This window comes from Corvus cornix, chromosome Z (genome assembly GCF_000738735.6).
Source record: "Corvus cornix cornix isolate S_Up_H32 chromosome Z, ASM73873v5, whole genome shotgun sequence".
Taxonomy (NCBI): Eukaryota; Metazoa; Chordata; class Aves; order Passeriformes; family Corvidae; genus Corvus; species Corvus cornix.
In genome coordinates this window covers 71,304,676-71,325,708 of record NC_046357.1, presented here as the reverse complement: position 1 = coordinate 71,325,708, position 21,033 = coordinate 71,304,676, and the positions used below count along the sequence as shown (strand labels likewise).

General features: G+C 40.2%; 1 protein-coding gene and 1 long non-coding RNA gene across 4 annotated transcripts in view; one reads left to right on the top strand and one right to left on the bottom strand.

Moving 5' to 3' along the window:
• ST8SIA4 (ST8 alpha-N-acetyl-neuraminide alpha-2,8-sialyltransferase 4) overlaps window positions 1-12,947 on the bottom strand; it is a 56,068-nt gene extending 43,121 nt beyond the window's left edge. Inside the window, exons 1-2 of one of the 3 annotated variants that reach the window (XM_039566978.1) lie at window positions 12,407-12,947; window positions 7,790-7,921 (exon numbers count right to left, since the gene is read on the bottom strand). In XM_039566978.1, the coding sequence (XP_039422912.1) occupies window positions 7,790-7,921; window positions 12,407-12,519 (245 nt within the window). In that variant the 5' untranslated portion in view covers window positions 12,520-12,947. The remainder of the gene's footprint in view (window positions 1-7,789; window positions 7,922-12,406) is intronic. The other 2 variants (XM_039566979.1, XM_039566977.1) reach the window with 2 other exon arrangements.
• A 132-nt stretch (window positions 12,948-13,079) lies between these two features.
• On the top strand, window positions 13,080-20,803 carry LOC109145505. Its single transcript, XR_005603770.1, has 3 exons — window positions 13,080-13,221; window positions 13,830-13,946; window positions 16,023-20,803. It is a non-coding gene; the product is annotated as an uncharacterized LOC109145505 (long non-coding RNA).
• Window positions 20,804-21,033: the final 230 nt, after the last annotated feature.

The window sequence follows — 21,033 nt, the reverse complement described above, 5'->3', positions numbered from 1 at the left end:
CTAACATATGCAATGACTAATACCTGCACTGGCAGTGTAGAGCAGTTTCAGTACACCCTTGACATAAAAAGCTGAAAAACTCCCCAGGAAGAGCTGCAGGAGCCACTGATAGTTCAGGATTGCAAGCAAGCAAGGCTTTTACAAGCTTGTGTCCATCTCTGAAGCAGGTATGTTTGTGGAGAAAGATCACATCTGAGCCAAGTACAACACTCTTATAGAACAGATAGGGAGTGTGCTGAGTTGGGCAGGGTATTTAGTACATAATAAATCTACTTGAAACTTTTGCCTCTGCAAGTCTAACAAGAAAAGAAGAAATTCACTGTTGTCAGTAGGTGAAGTGGAATTTAAAACAAAACAGATATTTTGTTGATGAAGAGAATGTTATTTCTGCATATTAAGCTTCTAGAGTGGGACTTCCTTAGAGCATATCAAAACAGGAAAAGACAACTAGAAATGTTATTCTAGCAGTTGCAACACTCAGTCACAGCCATAAAGAGGAAATAATCCCCCACAAGTTAAAAGGGATGAACTACAGAGACACCCATACTCACTAGCCAGCTCGTGTTGCTGCCTCAAGAAAGAAGAGTGTGTCTGAATCTTGCAACCAACAACACCATGGAAGTGATCTTAAAGGCCACAGAAGAAGAGAAACATAAAAAAAGGGTTTTTTAAGTAATTCCTCTCATTTCCTAAACTTGCCAAAAAAAAAAAAAAAAAAAAAAAAAAAAAAAAAAAGAATATCTGGTCTGGGTAGGACTATCTGTTACAGCTGTCACATATGAAGGAAGCAGCATCAGAGCAAAGGCACCTTTTGCTGAGGCACATGAGTGACTCAGAATAACAAGGCAGGATAGACAATGTTAAAATCCTGAGTGTAGCTTTTGGTAAGGCCAGGCAAGATATTGCTGTAAAAGGAAGACTCAAATTTGGCCTTTAAATTGAATGGACTTTAAATCTCATTTGGTTTGATAGCTTAACTTCATGGGCACTCTGCAACAGATACATCAACTACTATAAAACAAAACAGAGCAAGAAAGAAAGAATTGCCCAATCTAGAAGTATTAAAAATTACTTCAATTATTCATTACATAGGAAGAGAGCTACTACAGCTGCGCTGTAAAGGATAACATGAATGCATCAAAAGCTATTAACATCATCCAGCCAAGCTATCAAGAGACTCATTTCACGTGAACTCTGACTTGAGAAGAGTCTCAAAACCTCAAAAAATTATGTGAAACATACAGAAACTAGATTTCCAGCTACAAGAAGTCACATGATCACCAGAAGATTTGCTTTAGTTCCTGACGCCTAGAAAAAATTGGCCTGAAACTGTCCATGTAAGCAAAAAAGTAGCAACATTTGTGCATGAACAGTCTCTTCTGTATTATTTTAAAAAATAAGAGGAAGACAGTGAAGTTATGCAAACAGTACCAAAAAAAGTAAAAGCACCTTGGCTTCCATTATTAATTTGGTTACTTACATTCAAAATTCATTTATCTATATGCTGATAAAAGTCCTCCAAAGAATTTCATGTGGACCTGAATTAGAATCAGATAATGAACCACCCAACACAGCTGAAATTTCTAAAATGTCTAAGGAATTTATTTTTCAATAAACATTGAGATGGGCAGAAGTTACTAATCTTAGTATCTTTTCACTTACTTAAAAATGTTTTCTTGTCTGAAGCTGTCATTAGCATACTCAAATGTGCACACAGATATTGCAGTACACAATAGAGTCCTTGTATAAGAGACATGCAATAATGCTAATATTAAGATATTTTTTATGGATTCATCTGGTGGCATCCAGGTATCTTCTAATACTGAAAGTAATATGATAAATAATTCAGAGTCCATGCTACTGTTTTAAGTTCCTCTGTGCTACTGACTCAGCCATACCATGGGGATAACAGCACTTCTGATTTTCACATAAGCATTGAGAAAAAAAAATACAAAAAATAACAAATACTGAGCATACATACATGAGTGTCCCAGTCAGTCCTGATGCTGATTAATAACAATAACTTGTTTAAACCTCTGTTCTATCCCACAAAGAGCACTAAAAATAGCACAACAAGGTTATTCTGATTAAACAGACATGACAAAATAATGACAAGTAAGTGCTAATCCACTTCAAGCTGCATATTAAATTCAAAAGTAAGCTCGATTCCACCGAGGGAAAAGAAGAGCACGATTTTTAGTAAACCTTGAAGAAAAGGTGTTCTGCAACCATAAGCTAAAATGTATAAACAAACAGTTTCATTTGAGGTGGTCTTCAAGTTTTTTATGACAAATGAAACTGTATCGGGGTGTGCCCTGAGCCGTTTTGTGGGCAGGTGAGACTGATGTGACTCACCCTTAATTGTAGCCAAGCAGCTGCAACATGTTTACGTGACTCAAAAAAACCCCACAGTGTCATACTATGTGGCTGACCTAGGGTTTTTCTTTGATAAGCAGAAACAGATCTCCATAACATTTAAGTACCAACTGAAACTCCCGGTTATCTGATAAGAGTTCATGCAACAGATAGTTAACGTCTCTGAACAGCTTTCCAATTGTTAAAACTATGTACTGCTCTGGGGCAACATGGTGAGATTTTTCTCATGATTTGCATTTTTCTAGTTTTATTTTGTACTGTGGTCTTTGAACTACAAAACTTATATAATCTCAAACTATTCTTCATCTGCCTCAGAACTGTGTGAATGAAGGTAAGAAAACAGACCACTTGAAGATTTGTAAGATTACAAAAACATGTATATTCTTAGACATTCTCAAGAAAGACCTCCAATGCTTTTTCTGGGAAAAATCATTTATTTAGAGGCTGGCACTGCCATAAATCCTTGCTGCTGGACTTCAGTGGACCCCACGTGTGAGGGAAAGCCTCTGGAGCACATCCTAAGTGCCCAGGAGGGTTCACCAGCAAACACATCATGGAACAGAGATGGACTAAGTGTTTACTTAATCCTCTCTGTGCCCACTGAAGATGTGCCTTTATCTACATGTCCCCCAGCCCATGTTTATCTAATATGTTCCTAATAATCCCTTGTGGTGGGGACTAGACAACCTCCCCATGCAGCTGTCAGTGTTTCCCTAGCCTTACTGGAAGGACAGTATTCCTCAGACGTTTTCCACAGCAGCTGAGGCTGCTCTTGGTCCTCATGCCTTGCTTGTGAAGGACAGACTACACCTAATTCTTAGCAATAGCCTTCATTTACCTGAGGATAAGAAACTACTCAACTATTTTTTTAAACTTTTATGTTGTAGATTTCTAATCCCTCCTCTTGATCTCCTGCAGACTCTCTCTAACAGGCCTTCATAGACAACTTGATTTTCTAACCCTAGCAAGTCCTGACTCTGATTTGCACTCCACAGCTGGAAGGTAGAAAGTGGCTCTCAGCCTTTGGAACCACCATGGAGTACAGCCTAGATAAAACATGATTTTTGCCGCCTAGATTAGTTTAATTAAAAAACAACATGTAGGAACAAACTCTGTGGTAACAAAAGGTCACAGCTTGCTCTTGTACATGAATAGGGTTCTAGCTCCTGTTGGTTTCTTGAGGAGGCAGTGAGGACCACAGGTATTTGCACCTGTGCTGGGTTTTACTTTAGTCTGAAAGGAAGTTTTAAGACACGCTCTTCCAGGAAAGCAGCATTTAGAATATAGGATAGTTTGGGTTGGAAGGGTACATGAAAGATCATCTAGTTCAACCACTAAATTGGATTTGTTAAAAACATGCCTAACTACAAATAACCCTGGAGTTCCCAGCTGATGGAGGCCACACAAACAGAAGTGCTATAATAGAAGAGAGTGGGCATGCAAAAGGAAAAGTGGGCTTTTAAATAGACCGTGACTCAACTACTGCTTATCACAGGAAGGTTGTTCATATACCAGCTTTTCATGAAGATAAGCAAGGTAGAGTAAGATAGATTGGCAAGCAAAAATCACCTGAGGTTTATCATGACTAAACCAGACCAGAGAACCTCAGATTCCACGTCTTTGGCACAAAAATTATCAGAAGCAAACAGTGCAAATGGCTTCAGAACATTGTTCCAAAAGCTTCAGAGCAATTGTAGTGCTCCATTGCTCGTTCCGTATTTACTGCTTGTACTTTAGGGACTTATCACAGCTGTTTCAGAATAACTTGTAAGACAAAAAATTATAATAATCGGAACCTTTTGAAGGAGGAAGATGCTTTTTTTTTTTTTTTTTTTTTCTTTAAATGCTGCTAACATCTTACAAGTTCTCACACTTTCTGACAGGAAATATCCTCTGTTAAAATGCAGAGATAAATACATTCCCAATGTACTTTTAAAACATTTTGCCTTCCTGCAATTCATAACCCTCTTCTGCTCCTTTCAACATAAATTCCCATATCTAATCAGAAGTAAATACAAGAAAGTCACAGATATTGACCTGTGTCACAGATGTGTTGTCATCAGCCCTGTGTGGAAGGCTTCCCCGGATAGGTTTGTACCATCTCAGCCATATCCCTACTTTCTGAAACTATAGCCTTCAGTACAAATGAAGTCTCTTTATTTCCATAACCATAAGGAAAACCTTCACATTGCCACAGAGAGTCAAAAGGACTTAAAACATAAAACCTTAGCAGATGGTGGACTCTTCTTCATGGCTAAAATAATTCAGATAGAAAGGGGAGCCAAGAGAGCAGTCTTCCTCCCTTTCTTCCCTTTGTCACAGGAATTATCAATTCTTCTTCAAAGAAGTCGCCAGCAATGAGAAGGTAACATCAGTTGCAAAAATCACTCTCCCACTAAAACAGTCATTGTCAAGGCAGCACATTTCACACAGTCTCAAGTAACTAGTAATATCCATAATTTCCATCTCAATCACAAAGTCTTAAGCCTGCTTAGCATCTCCAAAGGGCTGCTGCCCTCCCAAGAGGGCTGCTACACTCCACACACTGCCTTCTCTGGCTGCAAAATCCTAGAGCACCAGAAACCCAGTGGAAGCTTTCCAGCCTTCCATGGGGTCCTGATAAAGGAGCTTTACCACTCATTGACTCCTATCTGAGCCTGGCCTTTCCAAGAATTCCTAAGGCCTTTGAGGCTGATAGACACATCACTAACCTGAGCAAAAATGAAATGGCCAGAGATGATGCCCACAAAATCAACAAAGCAATAGCAAAGTATAATAGTCTAGATGCCAGTCAACAAAGTTTGACACATCACTGACCAACAGTCCTTGCACAAAGCAAAACTCACTATAAAATACTTTTTACATTTGAAAATTGCTAATGTGGGTGGCAAGCTAATGTAAGACACAAAAACATCTGTCATTTATGTTTTGACTGTATATATGACTGTAAGTTTAATGAAATATCTTTATGCTGTATACTAATGGCTTCACAAATTATTTCTCCACTGCTTAGAACTGATGACATTTTATATATTATTCAACAGGCACTAGCTTGTTTTTTGTTTCTCTCTTACTTCCTGTGGTCAACCTCACACCACAAGACCACCAACCACTGTTGACGTTAACAGCTGCAATTATAGACTATGCATCATCTTCATGGTCTATACAGTGCATGTAACATTCTGGAGGGCTGAGCAGTTAGTTAAACCACAAGAACACCGCAGGACTTTGCTAGACACTTTTAAAGTTACTCCTGATAGGTGCATAAGTGTAAAACTACAGCTAAAATGCTTCTTACTGCTGTAACATGGAAGAAACATGTATAGCAAACCACCTGTAAAAGTGAGAGAATGTACACAACTTAGTCAGCATCAGATTGAAAGACATCTAAGGGGTTGCATGTGGCTTCCTCAGTGAAAAGCATGCCTGACATCCCTCCCTCACCACTGAGAACCATAACTGAATGTGCTGTGCATGTCAGCAAAGAAGATTTCTGGAAGACTATGCCTAGCTGGTAGCACTGACTCCTTTCATACAGTTCATGTCAACTTTTGGCCTTAAGTCACATTAATCTAAAATAATTTACTGGTTCACACCTACTCTCTGCCCCAGTGTTCATAAAGGTAGCCATTTCCTCTGAAACAAGACTGGCAATGTGGACTTCTAAATAACCTCAGCTTTATGCTCTCTATGGTACAGAAAATCTTACATTACAGTAGAATCTCTACCACCTGTGCTTAAGCTGGTGTACAAGATGCACTGTTTTCTTCACTCTGTTAATGAGACAAAAAAATCCTTCCCCACACAATATTTTAAAAAATCCCACATATCACAGTGCTTCTTAAGTACACAATAGTAATTTATTAAATAAGAGAAACTTCCCCCTCTGGAAAACAACAAAGAAAAAAGTTATTTTGTAACTCACGAATTTAGTAGATTGAGATGACATACATGTATTAACAGGATGAAAAAAACTAAAGCATTCTCTCTTTGTCTGAATGATAAAGTTTGCATTTGAACAGGTGGAAAATTAGCATAACCCAAGCTCAATTTTCTCTCTTAATTTTAACCAAAAGGTTATTGTAATATTTTTCTTGTGTGTTGTTTGGCTTGAGCAGCAAAGTGTATTGGTTTTAAATGGTTCTCAAATATGATACTCAATTTTTCAGTAAAATGACTGGGAATAATTCTTGTCTCTACTTATAGTCACTCACTCATTTCCAAATCAGTTTACTTCACAAGTAGAAAAAGCTATTTTCTCCCAACTGCCAGACACATAACTTATGATACAGAAATTTCTAAGCTACCTTTATCTTCTGCATGCTTTAGAATTAGGGACATAAAATAGCAGTCATTAAAAAAATCTCTAAATTCCTCCTTCAGAGAAGACATGCTTTTATACATGGAAACAGTGCCTGTTTAAGGGATTTGTAAACTGCCCTTTAATTAAAAAAAATTTTTAAAATGTAAAATTTTAGAAGTAGAAACCATATTTTAATTAGATCAAATTTCTATTCAACATCTTAATATTCAGAAAAGCAAGTCTAATCTTCTATGTGATTATTGTTAAAAATAGTTAATTTCCCTCATTTTTCATAGAACGTGACACTCTTAGTTATCCACACTGCCAATCCATGGTCCACATGCTTCTTTCATGGGCCACCTTCCTGATGAAAATGAGGAAGATCTGACATGACACACTCAGAGACATCTGCTTGCTACTCTCTGTGGTTCCAAGGTGCAGAGATCCACTGTAAATATTAAGCCATATCAGAACTATCATCACATTAACTCTGCTACTGGGTTGCTCCCTCAGCATGAACCTAAGGCTCTTTTTGGCCTTTCTGATCTCAAGAAAGGAAACTGCATAAAACACAGATACTGTCAGTGTCTCTGACCCTGTGATGTGGACCAGCCACAGTCACAACTGGATTCACAGCACTTGATGGCCCAGCTATTGACTCCTGGATCTGAGCTGTCTGCCTAAGCTCTCTCTGTAGTCAAGGGAGGAAAATTGGTATGCCCAGGGTACTTACACCTGTTCTGTTTCAAACTTTTAGGATGAGAGAAAATCATGTCCTAAAAACACCAGTTTCTCTCCACTGACTGTGGAAGAGTTCTAGACAACCAGCTTAAATATGGACATGCATAGTGTGGACACTGATTGCACAGGTTTGACAGTCACAGCCAGATGAAAACATTTTATTAAATCTTATGAAGGATGACTTGACTTTGAGGCCTAATGTAATGCAGTGCATTTTACACTGAAATCTAAATAGATACAGTTAAAAAACATCCACCTGCAAATGTAAACCAAATTACTGGTTTATAGACCAAAGGCATTATAAAGCAACATGAATGAAAAGCATTATAGGCAGGGTGAAATTAACTGCTTTTAATTTAAGACACTCACCTTATTTCCATTACCAATGAAGAATTGATTTTCCAACCTTCTACAGCATGTTGGAAGATTGAGGAGCCACCCTTTCGAATTATCTTATCAGAACTATTGATCATTGATCTACTCAAACTCAGTTCACCATATCTGCAATGCAATATAGAAAAAAACACAATTACGTCAAGGCTAACTCCAGTTTAAATAATTTACATCCTAAGCACCATCAATATATCCTTTTATTCACAACAAAAATAAGCAATTATCTCTCAGCTTTCTAAAGAAAATAAGCTGTAACTGAAAAAAAATCTGTGGGATAGCTATCTGTAATAGTTGAATATGCAAACTAAGAGCTTAAATATGTTTATATTTGTAATGGAATAGACATAACAAGAACTACAATAAAATCCAAATTGTGAATCTGGACAAAACTTCATTATGTTTGTGAAGCAGATTCTGCACTTCTAGGTTCCAAATTTTTTGTACTAAACTATGAATTAAGTGTTAAATTTCAAGCCTTTGCCCAGCAATTGCTCATAATCTGCAGTACTGGCTTAATAGATATCTTTGGCCTCCTGCTGATGCTAAAGATTTTTAAGCATGGAATTCTGGAGTTTAATGGTATACAAAATATAAAATTTCCCCAACACTTCACAAGACTTTTGCATACATCCAAACCACCCCAACTGTCTTATCCTGTCCATTAGCCTTAGGATTATAACTTTTTGGCCATGTAATCTTAAAAAATAAATACAGTAAGCTTTGGGTGATGACCATTGAACACTTGGTGAGCTAGCACAAGTTGCAGTGATATTAGCCAACAGGATCACATAAATGGGACAGAGAAACCCAAACGCTACAAGCACAACTTAAGTTGTTAGGACTAAAATTCTTTTTTATCTCCACATCTTTCCATTGTCACCCATACTGTTCCCTTTTAGATGCCAGAGCAATGTTCAGCTGAGTTCAAACACAGCTGTTAATCACAAACATATCGAAGTTGCTGGATATAAAAATCTACCACACAGAATGTCTTGTAACTCAGCAGTCTTGTCACTCAGATGTGCACAAGACAATAATACCAAAAAAAAAATGTTTGTTTGTTAAATAAGCATGCTCTGAAATACTGCCAATAACAATAACTTAACCTGGAAACAGAATATGTGACCATAGCCCTTCAAAGAACAAAATGGAAAGGATGTGAGACTGTAAGCTTTCCAGGAATTGCTGAGTTGTGTTTTTCTGTGGCTATAAGTTCTGATAACAATTGGCTCACTGCCGTTAGTAAGAAATACAGCAGCATTACTGCTGTATATATAAAGCAAAAATATTTGGTAAATTATACAATACACTAAACACAAGCAAGCTAACCTGTAGTGGGACATAATTAAGCTAAATTAACAAAACTGGTAATATGTAGTAATTTCTAGAAAGTGCCGTCATTGCAAAAGCCCCTATGACTATCAAACCAGTATCATGCACTTCACCAAAACCACCCTGCATTACTCGCAGCTCCCCTTCTCCCTGCAGCCCATACCAACACCCTGCAGCCCTGGCATCACACCGATGCAGAGGTAAGGCTGCCACCTACCGAAAACCTACAACTTCAGATACAAGACCTGTATGCAAATTACCCAAATCCTGCTGACTTGAAAGCATGGGAGGATGCTGCAGAAGTCCCTAAATTCAATAGCCAGAATCCAACTGATACTTTTTGCTACATTGAATTTTTTTATTACCTAAAACTTTTCCAAAATGGTTGTAATAATATTGATTACATATATATTACTGCATGTATTTTCTAGATTAATTGAGTGCATGCATCTAAAGGAAAATTACCAAACTACGTCCAGGTAAAGTTCTCAGTTTAAAGATACTTCAAAGACGTCTCTAGTTTATTCTGGGTTAAATATTATTTAGTAAACACTTGACAGTGAAACAAGTGACAAAACTTAGCAACAAAATGCATTGCCAACACTTAAACCATAGCATTTGAAATGTGGTTGACTTCCATATTCACAATTTACAACTGCAGTGAGCTACACAGATTGTACATTGAAACAATGTTAAATTACGTTTCTATGAAAGAAGGTCCTAGGCACTTTTTGTTAAAGTTACTACTATGAACACAAATGTGCTCACTTACATCCTCCTCTCCCTTTTACTGGATTGTTTTAATTTTCAGTTAAAGCAATATTAAATAAACTAATACATAAAAATCAAAAACTTTTTCCAGGTAATTCTTCATTGTGTAAATAACTGAAAGAAATTTGGATTACTTTGTATCTTCTAGAATCACTGCAAATCCTCTCTGATGTAAATGAAAGAGCTGCCATACTGTGACAGCAACTTACAGCTGACAATGTCAGCCTTCACTTTGGATTACCTTGCCTTGGTGACCAATCAGACCAACATATTAAGACTCTCTTCTGATGAAAATAGTTCATTAAATAAAGTAACTGCTTTCAGGCATATTCCCTGTCAGTAGAAGATGACACTGCTTAAGAAATACTACGCTGCCCATAAAATGCATGTTTCATTACTTGTTTGACCTTTAAAGGGACATTACTGTCTATTTGAAGCAGGGCATGCTTCACAGTAATTGTCCTAGCACACTTTTCTATGAGAGCACACAGCTGGTTTAAAGTTTATAATGTAATTTGGAATATAGTCAGTGTATTTTGTATTGTCTAGGATTTACCTCTAGTGCACTAATAACCATAAAATGGACCACCTTGCACATCCATAACTTCTGAAAGTAAATCATCCCATGAAAAACTAACTTTACTTGCCCACATGGCCAGTCAAAAATAACCCGTCTTGAACTCCTAATTCAAGAGAAAGGCATGTGTAACATCAACAGGGGCAGCAGTAGTGAGCAATACATTTTTAGGGTATTTTTTTCTGCTTCACACAGTAATAAAGGGGATGACAGGCTGTGACAAGAAAAAATATTTCAACAGCGAAAGTAGTACCATACGGTACAAGAAGTCTCACTGATAAAGAAACAGATATCACAAAATGACTTGTGAGAAGTATATCACAGCTACATTTTAAAACATTTAAATATGTTTGTTAGGAACATACATATTTATAACTAAGTACACTTATTTTCTTTCACTGAATATTAAAACAACACTTCATTTTAGTAAGTGTTAACTTGTGTCAAACAACGTGCAGTAAGTTGAAGGCAGTTTTTTCTTTGCAAACTTATATAAAGTAATTTCTGAATAATTTCATCAGTTCCCACTAATCTGAGAGGAAGGAGCACATACTAAGAAACATGGGTATTAAAGGCAATTCTCCCTCACACATTCATTTGCACCTGTGTTTTCACACAGCTGTAACCCAAAAATTCTAAACTTCTGTACAGCGCCTAAGAATACAGATAGCTTTGTGGTAGAAACTGGGTTACACCCAGGCTGAACAAGAGGAAGAGATACCAGCAAGTTGTGAAAATCTTGAATAACAAGGGAAGCAAACATCGCACGCACAGAGGTGAGGCCAGCTCCTGCTTCGGCACGTGCCGGGGCCACAGCTGCCCAACCGTGCCCAGTTGCCTGCGTCCCCCTACCGCACCACGACTGGGAAAGAGGGATGCACTTTCTGTCTTTAACTCCGGGGCCAAGTAGGCTGTAATTGCCTCAGCTTCCTCTAGGCCTGTACGGATACTTACAACCCCCTTATGCCTCCTCCTTAAATTAAGGCAAGGGGACAAAAATCTCCCCACAGTCGATATGCACAAGCAAACAGAAAGTGTGAGCCCCTGCTTAGCTTTTGCTGATTTCATTAAACGACCAACAAATTTATGCATTGCTCCAGTGAAAACAAAATCTTATACACCTCCTTGGAAAAACCAGCTTGGCTGAAAACCCAGTATCTCCAGAGAATACCTGCAAGTTGGGAGAAAAATGAGGAACGCAGGCATTCTCGTACATAACGAGAAAGCTGAGGTGCAAACAGAAAAATGGCAAGGGACTCTTTGCCTTTCTTTTTGAGTTAATGACAAGCAGCAAAGGGAAAGTATGTAACAGACGGTCTCGGAGAGGGACCAGAGTTTCCAGTGGAGGAAGCTCGAAAGCTAAAGGGGATGACCACACTCTCTCAGAGCAAGAATCCTTGAGGAACAGCCACGTTAAGCACAGCTCCCAGGCAAACTTCAAAGACGGAAGCAGGCGTTCACCTGCATCCCGGCACGCTTGCCTGCGAAAGGCACAACACGCTCCCGTGGCTGCTGCCGCCACCACCTCCGGCCGCCCCTGCCTTCGGGGCAGCCGCGGACAGGTGAAACTTCCCAGGAGCCCCCCGTTTCTGGGGGTGAGAGGCAACCTCAGCAGCTGCACAGCTCCCGCCCTTTCCCGTGCACTCGGCACCCTGCCTGCGGCCGCCGAGCCCGGACAGCGAGCCCCGACAGCAAGTCCCGCTTTCCACCCGTCCCGCAGCGGCATCCGCGCCCTCCGCAGCGCCCGCCAGCGAGAGCGCCGAGCTGCGCTGGCACCGCAGGCTGAGGGTCACAGCCCGAGCGGCACCGGGGCACCGGACGACGCAGGCGGGGACGCGGAGGTGGGCCTCGGGCAGGGACACGGCCCCGCTGCCCCCTCGGACCGCCCTCCCGGCGCGGCGCCCCGCAATTACCCGGTGAGAGGTGCCTCCTGGTGCTCCTCGTTCCGCGCTATTTCCTTCGTCTTATAGAAGATGAGGAGGAGACTTACGGTGCACACAGTCCACCTCTTCCTGACGGAACGCATGTCTTCTGCGAAACGCGGGCCCCCTCCCCCTTTCCCTTTGTTTGTCAGGGGTGTGCAGGAAGCAACTGCACACGCGGCACGAATTGCTAAAAACACGGCGATGTATTTTTTTGTTGTTGTTTTTTTTCCCGAAATAATTACAGAAGATAAAATAAAATGTAAAAAAAACAACAACAAAAAAATAACAACAAAAAAAACACCGAAAAAAACCGGGCACGAGCAGAGGCTGGGGGTTCTTTGGCGTTTAGTTTCTCTCTTTTGCCCTGCCAGACAGCTGGGCTCGCAGGCAGTAACTCGCTCGCTCCGACCGGAGAGACGTGACCGTGGCGCTGCTGCCCGCTAGCCGAGGAACGCTCCGTGGCCCCGCTCCACGTCCTGATCCGCTGCGGCGCCGCTCGGCCGGAGGCGCGGCCGCTGCCGCCCTCGCCGGGGCGGGGCGGGGCGGGGACGGGCGGAGCGCGGCCAATGCGGGCGGATCGGGCGGGGCCTCGGCGTGGGGAGGAGAACGGCGGGCGCGGGCGGTGCCGGCGGGGCGAGAGGAGGTGGGGGAGGCTGCTGGTAGCTCTGCTGTGTTTGGAGAAGGCGTGCCTTCCTCGCCTGGGTCACATTTTGCCCGTGTCGTCAGCTGGGCGTCTGAAAGTTAAAGGGAGGGATCGTCAACGCTGTGCCGCTGCAAAGAACACGCTTCCTTTTCAGAGAAGGGTGAGGGGTTTTGTTCATTGGATTTTTTTTTTTTTTCCTCTCTCCAGCTATGGGTGATTGTGGATTGAACAAGGCACTGCAGGTTTTTCCTGGTCTCCGTGCCCCAAAACGCGCAGGAGAGGGCGGAAATGCAGAAGGGAAGCGGCGTAGCCCCCGCACACACCCGCCGAGAGCCGCGGAGTCTGGCCAAATCCACCGCCCATGCCCTGCTCCCCAGGGTCTTGTTTCATCCACACGGTCTCAACACGGTCGTTATTTTCCTAACTTCTGCTGGGACGATTTCTCTGACATGCGGGGGGAAAAAAAAAAAAAAAAAAAAAAAAAAAGACAAACCACGAAACCCGAAACGAAACTAAACGAAACAAACCTTTTGAGACTGATAATGCAACACGAAAAATAAATTATTAGCTATATCCGCATTTCTCAGTATTGTTTTGCCTTTTTCAAAGTGAGTGAGCTGCCCTGGAAATACACTTACTCTGTGTGACAGGGATCTGCCCGCAGCCCTGAAGTTTGCTCTTACGGAACAGGCAAGACCAGTACCACTCTTCTCCCACGGGGACCCAGGAAGAGTTTGTGACAAATCTAGTGTGACTTTTCTTTCCTAGCTTAAGTTAAAAGCAAGAGCTCACATGATGACAGAACCTTCCCTGGGTCTATTTGGTCTGGTATCTTGTGTACAGAACTGATCCATAACAGACAGGAGGATGCAAGGAAATTTGGAAGTAAGTACAGATTTTTCCTCCCCAGGAGAGTACTCCCTTGCAGGCATTAGGAGTGAAGAAAGGCTAGAAAAGTTGTTGAAAATCTTTGGGCTGCTAATAGGTGTTATGTTAGAAAAATCAGTTGTGTGTAGTAAGAAAGTTTTAATTCAGTCTCAGTGGAATGGAATGGAAACTGAAATTTCCTTCCACACAAGCCAGATCAAGCTGCATTTTCTGTACTCTTCTCTGCTGTGGCTCTGATAACTTAGTCTCAGAAAGTGATCTTTGAAAGGCATCAGCAGCAAAAGGAGAAAAACCCATTCTATTTGTGAGAGTGAAGTTCAAATTTCACGTTGTATAATTCCTGACATTCTTTTCTAGAAAAAAAAATTGATTCAATGCAAAACCTTACTTAATACTTTGTGAAAACTACATCACATGTTCAGACTAAGAGTCAGGATTCTGTCAGTGTTGTTAAGCCTGTTGAACATCTGCGATGATTTTTTTAAATATACTTATATAATTTTTGTATATTAGATTATTTCTGTAGTTAGATGAAATCACTGAAAATAGGTGTTGAAAATGTATATAGAGGATTCTGAATTCACCCATCTTCAGAGGTGGTATTACTTGGTTCCACACACAAATACCAAAGGCAGCTTACTATACAGTTAGCCACAGCAGCTCCTTGGTTTCATGCCGGGCCGCATGTATGTTCAGAAAACAGTGTGCCTCCACTTTCTTCTTCTCCTCCACCTTCTGCTGCACCCCTTCCTCCCTGAAGAAGGAACCCAGCTCCCCTGCTGCTTCATAAGAACCAATCCTCACCCCACAAAAGAAATCCCTGCCTGCATCTAAGACACTTGAGAACTGACAGTGATGTTTATGCTGTGCCTAGCAATGCACTTTTCTCTCCCTGCTCAGTCTGGTTGCAACCAGTCTGACTGAAACTGACCAAAACAGTTGAAGCTCCTAACCATCAAGACTCTAAAGGTTTTTTCTCATTGCTAGAATGTAAAACTGTCAATTTATACTTGAGTAATATATGGAGAAAACCACTTCTCAACAAAAGCACAATGTGCATAACAAGCTGTGGCATTTTCCTGACAATTTTGGCTGTTCCCATGCCTGTCATTCTACTACCGTGAAAACACACTTCTGGGTCAGAAAAAGACTGTGGCATCTTGAGATATGGACCAGCTCATCTCCTGCAGTGATTCACTGTCTTCACCTTCTGCTCATGCCATTCAAAGTTCTGATGTTATCTATATAACAGGGTCGGTCCCAGAGTCACAGAAGTTGCTGTAAAGTGGATTCAGAGCAAGTTCCATTCCTCTTCCAAATCACTCCTGAGCTGTCATTCAGAAATAGGTTTACAGCTCTGACTACAACGAGGAGGACCCCTCTCTTAGCTCCTCTGCTGTTCCTTGGGTTTCCTTCCTGGTATCGTTTTATTCTCTAGCTCTATGCTTCTATAACAGGCAGACACAAATAGTATATAGATGTATAGCACACATATAATATAATTCAGCCAGGTGTTACATTTCATTTACAATGATATAATTTATTATTACAGAAAATGAGTTTACTGTATAGAGAGTTTAAATATTCATATCTAGTATTTCACTAATTCCTTTAATTATCTTTCTTTAATGTGTCATCAACAGCACTTCATAACTCGAACAAACTGTCTAAATTATGCCTTGAAATTATTTCCTCTTTCTCATACATCCTAATGATATTTAAATAATGAATTGCATTTATATCAAATAGTGTGGTTTATTTTACATGAATTAGAGGAATGGTTTATCTCTATGAACCCAGAAACATATTCAGTAAATCCTATTTCATGGCATCTGGTGATGACAGTAAAATTTCTTTTATGAAGACTACTGGAGGAGCAAAAATGTGAATAATACAAATAATCACGCATTTAAGCATTTCAGAGTGCTAATTAGTTTCTATGGCAAAGAGTTCTTGAAGGACTGCATTTCATGCTGAAGAAAGTGGCTAGAAACTTGAAACATTTATGTTTGTTAATGCATATTATCATATAAAGTTCTTTTTTTCATTAAGAGTATTTCGTGTTTTATGTAGGTGCCAGAAATACCTTCTGAATTAATTCAGCCTGTTTTATCACTGAGGACAGAGAAACACTGGAAGAGATTTCCTGGGGAAGATGTAGCATTTCAATCGCTAGTTGTCTTTAGGACCAAGTTACAGAAAAATCTCTGGATTTTTAACTCAAGGTGGAAGGATGAATGAGGTAAATTTGTCAGCTACCCTCTAAATATTTTTTTTAATGTATCATTTTAATGTCAATCTGATCAGGTTACAGTGACTATGGCTTTCTGATTTCTGTATAGTAACTTTTAACAAAAAATAGTCAACATTGTGGAAAGGTCATGTGTTTGTACATCCTTTTGTTTCAAGAGCAGGCAAGGCTGATGTGGCATTCTTGCATTTGCTTAACAACATTAACTCTGATTTAATCCTATGGAATGTGTTTAATAGTATTAACTGTTCAACTTTTTGTAAAAAAACCCAACTAAAACAATGAATGATACTTTGTGAAATTTTTAAGTACTACTGCTACTTCAATCTGTTATAATTTCAGACTTCAATATCCTTCAGTATTTTCATTGATGGTTCAAACAAAGACGCCAGATACCCCCATAATTTCTTAGTATTAATGTGCACAGAACACTAAAACTTTACAGAATTGCTCTTACAGACTAAATTTGACTATTATCTATGCTTCTTATTATCATGATCTATACATACTTTCATCAAAATGTGCACGTCTTGAAATACTATCTCTTCCTGTTGTAGTAGAAGTCCAGTATTACATTTTTAGCATTACTGGCATTGCAAATAGCAGCACTTCAAATATTTCAGATTTATAATGCAACAGCTTTTCCAAAGGCAGCAGAATAAAAGATAATGCACCAAGCTGCATTATTGCATAGTTATTCCATATAGGACTCAGGGTTAGGGTTGGTGGATATTAAATTTCTCTTGATGTTCAGAGGCACAAAAATCAGGTCAGAATCCATATTCCCATTCACCTCCCTTTTCACTTTTGTGACTAGAATACAGTGATGACTTAGTGTTTATAATCGCCTTGCAGAACAACCACAGGATCAATAGTGAGGAGACAGTTAAAATAAACTTAACCCAATTTCTCAGCCATTTCTTTTATGTGTGTTATAGGAAGAGCATGTATTTTTCTCTGGAAGAAATTCTGCAGCAGTTCCTTAGGAAGTATGAGAACTAAATCCCAATGAAGCCGTACTCTCTGTTTTACATTCTTTTGTGCAGTAGTGTATTTAGCCAGTGCAGAGGTCCCCAGATAAAGTTGCAGTGCAACAGCAAGAAAGGAGTTTTAATTTAGGGGCATACACTGCTGTGTTTTTTTGCATTGCATACTTCCCTGATCAATGCACACTTTTATATAGTAGGAAAATATTAACCATGTTTATATTTCAAGCAGAGTGATCATGCAGATAGGGACCACTCTGATATTGTCAGTTGTCATGATGTTCTCCAGACTTTTGTGACATAGATATTGCAAAAATTCCACAAACACTGGTTATAAAAATGCTAGTTCTATGCTAATTCAAGATGGCTCTTGGCTAGTATGCTTTTCAGGAAGGCTAAAACCTCACTACTTTTAATCAAAATGTCTATCACATGCATAGGGACTATACATGTGAAATTTGATAAGGATGAGCTACAGTACTTCCCATATTGTATTTGAGTGAGGCTTGAGACAAGCTGTATTTTTTGTAACTGGGATTAAGAGAAAAATTAGGGAGCAGAGATAAGGGTTGAAGAACACTGGGAAACTAACAGAAGAGAAGGATAGAAGAAGAAGTAGATATAGAAGAAGGGTGAGGATGAAAGGATTAAGGGGTTGGCAACCAGGAGAGAGAGCAACAGCTGTATCTGGTCCAATAAAAGAAATGAGAGGGAAAGTTCAGAGTCCAGAAAGGGTACAAGAACCTACTTAAAAGGTTCTTAAAACCTACTTACTTAGGTTACAATGTAAGATGTAACCAAAAGTATGTATTCTATTACCATCTTCATAAGCTTTTAAAACAAGTGGGGTAGTGTTCTTTATCTTCTCCATGAGTCAGCCCTGGTAACTCCCTCCGGGAGCTATCTCTTCTAATGGGCCATCAAGTCTCACTGCATGACTCAGAGAATTACATCATCCCATTGTGAGATGCTCTGCTCAGGAGGAGGAACCAAACATTCCTACCTGTATATAATCTGAGGCTTGGAACACCACAGGCAGCACCTACCACTGGATTCCTAGAGGGCAAGAGCTCCATAACCACAACTGGACCTCCAGAGAAGGACCAGACTTTACTACATGATCACTGCTTCGACAGAATCACATCCGTCACTCCAACAGGACAGCAGCCACTATTTAATTGGACTGCTACCACCATCCTGACCAACGGGATATCAAGTTGTATTCTGACTGTCAGTTTAAGCCAGTGTTTCTGTACTATTGCCTTTATTTAAATTTTCCTATTAAATTGCAGTTCTGACTTGGAATATCCCACTGGTTTGCTTTCAAACTAGTACAAATGGAGAAGTATAACTAATTCATGCCTACTGAGTAAACAAGGTAAGAAATGCTGTGTCTGCTTTTTGTTTTGATCTGTCCTTCCTGCAAGAACATGCCCCTTGTCTCCCTTACTTGAGCCTGTGTGTGTGCCTGAGCCTGCCTTCAAGCTCTAAATTCACTTCATTGATCAGATACAATTCTGTTTTGGAGTTTGAATGAAGAATTTCTCTTTCTAGAACATAAAATATGCCTTAGCCTGGAAACTGCTTTTTACTTAGATACTTCTTTTAGGTCAAATGAAGGAAAGTTAAGTAAATTTCTGGCCATATTTCCATGCTTGCCGTTTAACTTGTAAATTGCAAACACATCTAAAACCTAACTGGATAAACATTTACAACTCCAGAAAGCAATCGGCTTTCTGGTTACATCAAACCCCCAACTCCTCTCTTCATTAGGGCAACAGGGGAGCTTTTCCTTCAGACTGTGAAACTAGCAAAAATGGTTTAAAATATTTCCAGGTAAGACTTAGGGAATGAATCAAGAAAACCTGCACTACTGTCCAGCCCCACTGAGACATTCCTTATGAGTTATGGGGTATTTCTGAGAGTTTCAACAGACTCTGTACACCTCCTTATGATATTGGTTGATCTGGACATATTGCTGAAGGAGAGGAGAAGAAAGATCATAGTTATATGTAATCGTTATGTTAATCCTAATTTGTCTGTGTTTGGTCATGCCTGCAGTGAAATCTTTTCCAAAATGTTTCTTCTTAGGTGTTAAGGTTAGGGTTTAGGTTTGGGGTGAGAGATCAGGGTTGTGTTTGGAGTTAGAGTTAGGGTGCCTAGAGTTAGGGTTATGGTCATTGCAGTTTAGGGTTATGGTTAGGGTGGTAGGGTTAGGTGTTAGGGCCTAGGGGTTACAGGTTAGGGTTAGGGTTAAGGGTTGTGTTTTGGATTATGTTTAACTCAGCTGTACTGAGTCTGTTCTGGTTTTAGGTGGCCTCAGATCAGTGAATCCTGTAGAACTCCTCACTCTGTTCAACATCAGGAAGATCTGAAACTGTTTTTCCTGTGTGCTGGATTTGACTATTAGAATTTTCATCATGGTGTCTAATAAGCAGATAGGTTTTGCTTTTGTCCTGAATACAGGATTGATAATATAGACATGTTTTTGTTATTGCATAATAAAGGCCTTTTCTGTTTTTGATACTGACAAGGAAGTTGTAGGTGTGCGGGAAGATGGGAGGAGACACAGGCAGGACAGGTGACCCCAACTGACCAAAGGGATATTCCATACTATGTGACTTCATGCTCAGTATACAAAGTGGGATGAAGAAGGGGGAAAAGGGGATGTGAGGGGATATTTGTAGGGATGGTCTTTGATGTTTGTCTTCCCAAGTCACCCTTATGCATTATGGGGCCCTGTTCTCCTGGAGATGGCTGAACATCTACCTGTCCATGGGAAGCAGTGAATTAATTCTTTGTTTTGTTTGCTTGTGTGTGTGGTTTTCACTTTCCTTATTAAACTGTCTTCATCTCAACTGCTGAGTTCTCAGGGTTTTACCCTTCCAATTCTCTCCCCAGTTCTACTGGTAGGATAGTGAGTGAGGGGCTGGGCTGCTGGCTGGAGTTTAACCACGACACCCTGTATTGGTCCTGTGGTATTCCCAATGGCCCTCCTGAGCTAAGAAGTGAGATCAGACTTAGGTAGGTCATCTCTGTTCTTGCAAACTCTTTTACCATGGCATAAAATGTCCGGATTGATTTTGTCGTTTTATGATTTAGGCAAGCTTCTGGGGCTGAAAGGCCTGGAATCACAGCAGGGTGAACTTAGGTTTCCACGCAATCCCAAACCCCTGCATAACAGTGTGGTTAGTTGTAGTTAAGATATGTTTGTGACAGGGCATATCCCTCCTCTCCCCACCACAGGTGGCTGTTGCAGATAGGAGACATAACCCAGGTGGGCAAGGCCCAGTGGGTATCATCTCCTGGCACCAAAAGTCTGCCAGCTTAACAGACGTGGGAAGAGATAAAAAAAACCATAGGTGACCAAAAGGCCTGTTTTTACACTATAGAAGTACTACAGTTTATCACAGAGGCAGAAGTCTCTTACACACTCCTTGGGAACATGCGAGACGATTTCTCTCTGAAGCTTGGACACAACTTCATGGTTACTTTTCTGGAAATTGAAGGAAAGGATTTCGATGTGTGCCCCTTCAACAGTTTGGTGGTGAGAAACATTGGATCCTAAGATATACTATTTCTTCGCTAGCAGTAAAATTAATAGGTACCTTTAACCCTGCATGTATAATACTAGTATTTCCTTTTGTCTTATTCCTGTGTAGTAATAGTCTGTTTTAAGTCTTACGTCTGTTAGTTTTGTGTCTATTAAATAAACAATTCATTCTATAACAGATTGAATCAGCCATTTTTAAAGAACTTATGAATGAGAGTGGGTCTCAGGGTGCTGGCCACCTCAATAACACGACTGCCTGCTGCCAGAGGCCTGGGCAAAAGGCAGGGACTTATT